The 7,417-nt window shown below is 31.6% G+C and overlaps 1 protein-coding gene across 1 annotated transcript; it reads right to left on the bottom strand.

Moving 5' to 3' along the window:
- Positions 1-345: 345 nt before the first annotated feature.
- LOC143604941 (auxin-responsive protein IAA26-like) lies at positions 346-6,030 on the bottom strand. The gene is made up of 4 exons (XM_077081256.1): positions 5,537-6,030; positions 4,754-5,034; positions 532-670; positions 346-424 (listed from the first exon to the last, which is right to left on the bottom strand). Exons 1-4 carry the CDS (start codon positions 5,674-5,676, stop codon positions 346-348), a joined length of 639 nt encoding a protein of 212 aa, XP_076937371.1. The 5' UTR covers positions 5,677-6,030.
- Positions 6,031-7,417: the final 1,387 nt, after the last annotated feature.

A 7,417-nucleotide genomic window follows, 5' to 3' on the forward strand; every position in this document is an offset into this window, starting at 1 on the left:
CATCAATAGACCGAAGTAAAGTAATTACATGCAAAGTTATACCTTTATGCAAATTGTACACATCATCAAAAATGTAATATCACACATCAAGCGTTATGAAACCACTACGAGAAATTATGTTTGATATGGCGAGAAACCAATAGAGACGCGAAACCAATAGAGACGACAATTGTCGTCGCTATAGATCCCCTATAACGACGACATGTTGTCGCCATAAGGAATGACATTTTTCCACGACGTCAGACATAATTTTTTTGTAGTGAACTCAATTTTAACTTAAAATTGATCTAAAGAAATCAATAATTCTCAAAATCAAGGTGATTGATAATATTCAACGACTTGTAATCAGTTATTCCGTTGACAAACAACATGTAATTCAGATGTCTTCAGCACACGAAGCCTCTTTGCCGAAGATATAAACATTCTACACAAACATAAATAGAGCGGATAAGTAACTTATTTCTTTTGCGCTACGCTTGCTTGAAAACTAAACTAATTAAAACAATAAAAAAATATGTTAACGAAGCTTACTCCCATGGGACGTCACCAACAAGAACTCTATCTCCTTCGTTATCCTCGTAAACTAAGGTGTACTCTCCTGTTCCATCTAGTAATCCGATGGATATATCTGTCTGTTTATTTGATATCCCATAAGTAGAGTCTCCTTGAGCTATAAGAACAAAAGACGAACAACTGTCATATGCTCATAAGAAAGTAATAGACGAAAAAAAATCAGAAAAAGATAATTGAATAACCCCTGATCATTATTTAAGTACATGTAACATCCAAATCATAAGAATATATCAAAAGAAGGTGGATACTTCTGAATTTCTGTTATATTAATACGCATATTTAAAAGCAAGGTGCATTTTGTTTGAAAAAAATAAACATAAAATAATTAATAATGAAAATTAAAAAAACCGAGCACTTTAGCTGTATGAACATTTAAGAGCAATTCGTATCTATAATTAAATTTAAAAACAAAACTACTTTTCTTCGATTAAATAATATGTTTTTAAATTTTTATCATTAACTTTTATCTCTTTTTCACCGCAAACACTTCTAAAAAAACATAAAAAAATTATATAAGATAAACAATGTTTTTCAAATTTTGCTCTTAAACAATAATTTTTCTCTCTCATTCACTCACATCTACTTTTAATCAATTCATATCAATGTTTTCAAAACCGGATCGGACGTCGAACCGGACAGGCTACCGGGTCGCCGGTGCAACCGGTCGAACCGGTTGGACCGGTCCGAACAATTTTGGGGAAAAAATGATCGGAAAGGCCGAAAAAAATTTTTAGAAAAAAAATATTTTTTAACAGAAAACCGGTTCAACCGGTCCGGTTTTCCGGCCGAACCGGTTGAACCGGTTCGGACCGACCGGTTCGCTGGGAGCGAGCGAACTGCACATAACCGGACCGATCGGTGGACCGAATCCCGGTTGAACCGGTCCGACCGGCCGGTCCGGTCCGATCTCAACAACATTGCTTCATACAATTCAGACGGTGGCGGACCCATGATTTTTTGTCAATAGGTTCCCAACTTTTTTGGTTTACCGAATTTTCGGGTCGGCCGTTATTCGAGTCAGGTCGAGGCGAGGAACATAATAAAATACGAAAGTATGGTGTCATTGGAAACGAGTAAGTAGAAAGAATCTAGATTAGAAACAAGATAGAACATAAGCTTTAAATTTATTTTTATTCATACCCGGAAAACATAAACATGAGTAATATATATGGTCTTATATACAGGACCAAAACATGAAAAACTAACTCTAACACAAATAAATGATTAATTATAATAATAAAAGAATATACAAAACGTTGAGGGTCTCCCTGGAAACCACCTCTCTATCCAGTCGGATAGAGGTACGGTGTGCCTACATCTCACCCTCCCCAGACCCTACTTATAGCTTTGCTATTGGTGGGATCCTACTGGGTATGATTGATTGATTGATTGATTGAAAAAGAATATGCAAAACTCATGTTTCCAATATATATGTTGCATGGTGATAATAGTTATATAGGAAAACTAACGAAAAAACACAAATACCCTAACTAAATAATTAATATTGACTAGGATATAAAAATACAACAAAAGCAGAGTATTGTGAGACTTGAACTTGCAATCTCTTAAAGAAAAAATAAGGGGCTTTCCACTAGACCAATTCAAGCTTAATATTGTGGGTTCTAGGTATTAATTTTTATAGGGTCGTTACAAAATTTAATATATCTCCTCTAAATAATTTTAAAAAATATTGGTGTTCCGGGACCTCAATCAAACCTATGTGGGCCTGCCCCTGAATACAGAGAACCAACTTATATAAATATGGAGGAGCTATTGTAAAATGTTCTAAAACATAAAACTAAACCATTAAACAACTTTACACAATTTGTATATTGGTTACAACTGAAATTGTAAATCAGGCATAATTACACAGGTCACTAAAGGATGGTCAGATGTAGGGATGAGATTGGGACCGTTCTGATACTGACCGGTCCTGGTCCTGAAAATCGTGAATTCTTGATATCGATACCGGGTACCGAACTTAAGGTAAAAATTCGGGAAATACCGGTCCCGTACCGTATCGGTACCGGTACCGAAACTCAAAACTTAGGTACCGATTCGATACCGATAATACCAAATCCTTGATTTCAGTACCGGTACCAGTACCAATTTTACTCATCTCTATGCATGATAAAGAAATGCTCCTCTATGACTTATATAACTTATTTTATTTATCGTTAATAAATTTTAAAAACTTATGCTTTATATGCATGTATTTACATTTTTTTTAATAATTAGGGTTTATCAAAATAAATAAATTAGTTATAAAATTCTAGTTACAAGGAGTACGATCTAAGTTTTAATAAAGTATAGGATAACTAACCGAAAATTTTGCATAAAACACGTTATAAAACTAATTATTCTAATTTCTAAACTATTTATAATGAAGGCAACCTACTTTTATATTTATAATTCTTTTTTTTATTAAAAGTTACTATAAATATAAGAAACAATAGTTCATTTTAAAAAATAAACAAAATATTTAATTTAAAAACTTTTGAAATTATATATATATATACTTTTTTTTCACTTTGGATGGGCTTAGTCCTTTGCGATTTAAGCGCGGACTCTTTTGAAAATTTTATAGTTTTACTTTTAATTTTTTATAATTTTAAACATATTTAGCAATTTCTTATAGTGGACGCTTTAAGATTTTATTTTAGTTTTAAATATTGTTTGAGATTGATTTAAATATGAAAATAACTAGTTTTTATCCCCCCGTATTACGAGGGTTGTGTTTTTTTCGTGTTTAATTTTTATATTTTTTGGATTTCAGTTTTATTTAGTGTAAGAAGTTAATAATATACGTAGGGTTTGATGATGAAAGACTTTCGCAAATAAATGAGATATTATAACCCGTTTAAAATCTATCGGTTTAGTAAGACCCATGACCCGCTTATTTTTTTTACTATAAAATTGTCATTACTAGAAAAAGAGATGTTTTTCTACAACTGAATTCGTAAAAAATTTGTTGAAAATTCCAGTTTCTAACAATTTTCTAACAAAAAATTACGTTCGAAAAACACATGCTTGAAAATCGTTTTCCGTTTTCCAACAACTTTTATTACAAAATTGCTACAAAAACATGTGGTTGTAAACTTCCTACAACTTTCCTACAAAAACTATTTTGACTTAACATAATGTTTATTAGATAGTGTTGTAGCAAAATTGGAACTTATTTTTGTTTTTGAAAATCTGTTGGAACAACTTGTCATAGGAAATTTGTAAGAAAGTTTTGTGGGAAAATGACTTGTTTTCTAGCAGTGTGTTACTTAATATAAATAATATCTTTTTCTTCAAAAAAAATTGGATATTAATTTTTAGTATATCACTATTTTATAATATTTCATATCAAGGTGAAATTATTTTCTAATATAATGAGATTTTATAACGTGTTTAAGGTTATCTGGGTTTAGTGAGACCCATACCCCATGAATTCGGGTCAAATCCAAATGAAGTATTCATTTACAAATAGAATAATCTGATGACTTAAGAGAATGTAATAAACAATCAGAGAGCTTTTAGGAATTTTGTTTATATATATTTAAGATTAAGATTCTTAGTTCTATACTTTTTTTAAAATAATATTTTTTTGTTACATTAATTTTTAGTATATCCTTATTTTTTAGGATTTTCATATCAAATATTTGGTGAGATTAATTTTTAATTTAGTGAAGTGTTATAACCCGTTTAAGAAATATATTGGTTTGGTACGTAAGACCCATACCTAAAATTCAGGTCAAATGCATTAGAAGCCTTCATTTACAAATAATGCCAATCTGGTGACTCCAATACAGGGGAAGCGACCACATCACGACACTTTGAATTTTTGAGGGTTCGTTTATATTTTATAGATTTATGTTAAAAGTACATCAAAACGAGGAAAATTGGAAAAGTCAGAACAGTACAATACATTTTTGGGAAAGGCTGAGAAGAAACTTGAAAGAAAGTGATATAGCGCTGGGTAAAACGAGAAAAATGGAGAAATGTGAAAGGACTTCCTTCCATTCTGAGTGGCATATGACATGAGTCACATGACGAGATTGTGAACGTTAAAAATAAATTGTGAGTTGCTCATGTTCGTTGTTACGTTATCTTTTTAAGTTTTTTATACTCACAGGCAATTATGTTTATTCGTTACGTCCATTGTATAGATTGATCGAATGCGTTATTGTATTACCTGCCAACAATCCTCCAAAGAGTTCATCTACAGCTAAGGAGAGTTTTTGATAAGTATCATATGCTTTGAGATCAACCTTTCTTCCTATAGCAACTCCGTCCATATTAATTTTCACGTACAAACTGTTTTCTTGATCGGAGCTGGTTTTCTTATCACCGTTTTCATCTGTTGGAACTTTTACCGGCAAAGACACCACCTTGGTCGAGTTGGTGGATGTCATAATTTTCTTCCTTGATGCTCTCACTGGTGGCCATCCCACCACCACTGGGGGCTTTGCAACTCTACAAAGTTTATTCAACACTTTTATCATGAATTCATCCACTCACAAATTATCATATATATTTTACTATATCTATTATAAATTTATAATAGCTATCTGGGTTATTGGATTTTAATAATCATAATTTTGAAGTATTAACCGAATATGTAAATTTCATCTGAATAAATGTTTTCTAACAATTCTAACTTTGAACCTAACGTTTTCCATTAATGAACTAACTAAAAAAATAACATCGTTAGCATTTTAATGACACAATAGAAAATGGGTTGAGACTATCAGGAAAAAATTATTCAGTTGAGATTAATCCATGCAAATATATCAAAGTTGATATTATTAAAATCCAACAAACCTGATTATTATGTGATATATTATTTTGTCTTACGTTAGTCATTATTTAGTCTATAATATGAAATTACGATAATTGTCAACATTTTATCATTATCTTATAATGTTGACCGATATACGAAAAACACTAGGGTAATTTTATTAAGATACAACGATACCTTTTGTTTGAAGGACAACGGGCACGAACTGCACCACTGGAGTAAAAGCCATCTCCTGGAGGACATAACCTTAGTTCTAGCATTGTATCCTCGCAAGCTTCTTTGATCATCATCTTCTTTGATTCAGGGTATCCCTCCATAATTTATATTTTCACCAAAAATAAATATTCTAACACGAAAGGGTTTCCAAATGATACCTTAAACTGGGCAAACGAAAATGAGCTTAAAAAGAGTTCAAAAACACACCAAAAGTAGTTGAAAAGTGATTAATGAGAAGAATAAAGAATACCCGCCATCACATGAGATATTTATTTGTTTTAATGGAAAAGCAAGAAGATGCAGATCATGCTTTTAAAGGAAGCAGAAAAGAGGCTTCCAAATGTTAGTGTTTGGAGAGATAAATTATACTATCAATCACTTATCTATTAGTGTCATAATTGTATTTCTGTATCTTCTTTATTGCTCAATTTCATATTAAAATATTGACAGGAAAGAACGATTGGGGTTGTCTTTCAACATGTATGACTAGTAAAATGTAATTTACGCACCATAATATGTAGTTTGTCACAACGTAATAACGATCACTGATTAATTGGCGGCTAGGCACTAATCGGACCCTGAAGCCTCTTTTGACGAATCGAAGGCTCTAGACGCTACTCTGTCAAAAGCTATTCTCATCGGATAAAATTGGTCAAAATTGTCCAACTCGACATAATGTCATATTGGTCCTAGTCGAATAAAATTGTCCAACCTAGCTTGGCCAAAATCGTCCAACTCAGCCCAATTTATTAAGAAGCTTTTTAGTAAAATTTAGCCCAACAAAGTCGGCTCAAATACACATTTTGACTTACATGACTAGACTATAAGCTTTTAAATACTTCATTTGTTTTGTTATATGTCCAATACTTGAATTTTTTGAACTATTTTCAAGCATTATATTCATATGGATGAGTTTACAACAATACATACATAAATTGATTGGGGTTGAACAAATATGATAAAAGATGAGATTGTTATCAGCCAATTCGTTAGCTGAGATCGACAACAACCAAAAGATGATAGTTGAGATTAATAAAAACCAACACACCTACTAAAAATAAAAATGATTCTCTCATCTTCATAATTCTAAAATGATATTTTATTCATGTTAGATCCAATAGTGACATAAAGTCGAGTTTGTGTCCTGCCAAAAACGAACCATTTCTAAATTAAATTTCTTACTCTTTAGGCCCATTTCACCTTCTTTGAAACGAACCAAACTTTAACAATATGATTAAATATATCCTAATCTTTTAACAAGAACCAAAAACGGATTAGTTATAACTATTTCAACTAAAATCTAAGCATTTTTAGTGAAACATATATTTTTCTCTAAAATTCTTAAAAACTCCAAACCATAAACCGAACTCATTATTTCTTTGCTTGTTCTTTTATTTACTTTATACGTTTTATTGAAACTAGACGTATTTATATTTTCTAGGATCACTTGTCAAACCGAACTTGTCCGGTTCGCTCCCTTAAGTGTTCATCTTATCTTTAACTCGCTTTTATCGTGTAAGTTTTCATAACCCTATTTTCATATTTTAAAATGTCGTGGGGTGTAGCATGCTACACTTTTTTGTGTCAAGTTGTAACCAACTAATGCTATTGTCTTGCATGTAACTTTTCTTCATATTTATTTGTGAACTGTGTGAATTATATGCTATGTGTTTATTGTTTTACTGTGGAAGAGACTACGCATATTCTCTAAGTGGGAGGGTATGAAGGGACGTACCCTCAGCTCAAGTTAATTCAACTTAATTGTCGAAAAGAACAATGATATCATTTTCATCTATTTCATCTATCCGTAGTAATTTGGCCTTACGTCAAAATGAACGATAG

The sequence above is a fragment of the Bidens hawaiensis genome, unplaced genomic scaffold (genome assembly GCF_021521415.1).
Source record: "Bidens hawaiensis isolate Kalapana, Puna unplaced genomic scaffold, B.hawaiensis_p1.1 tig00067382_1, whole genome shotgun sequence".
NCBI classification, from domain to species: Eukaryota; Viridiplantae; Streptophyta; class Magnoliopsida; order Asterales; family Asteraceae; genus Bidens; species Bidens hawaiensis.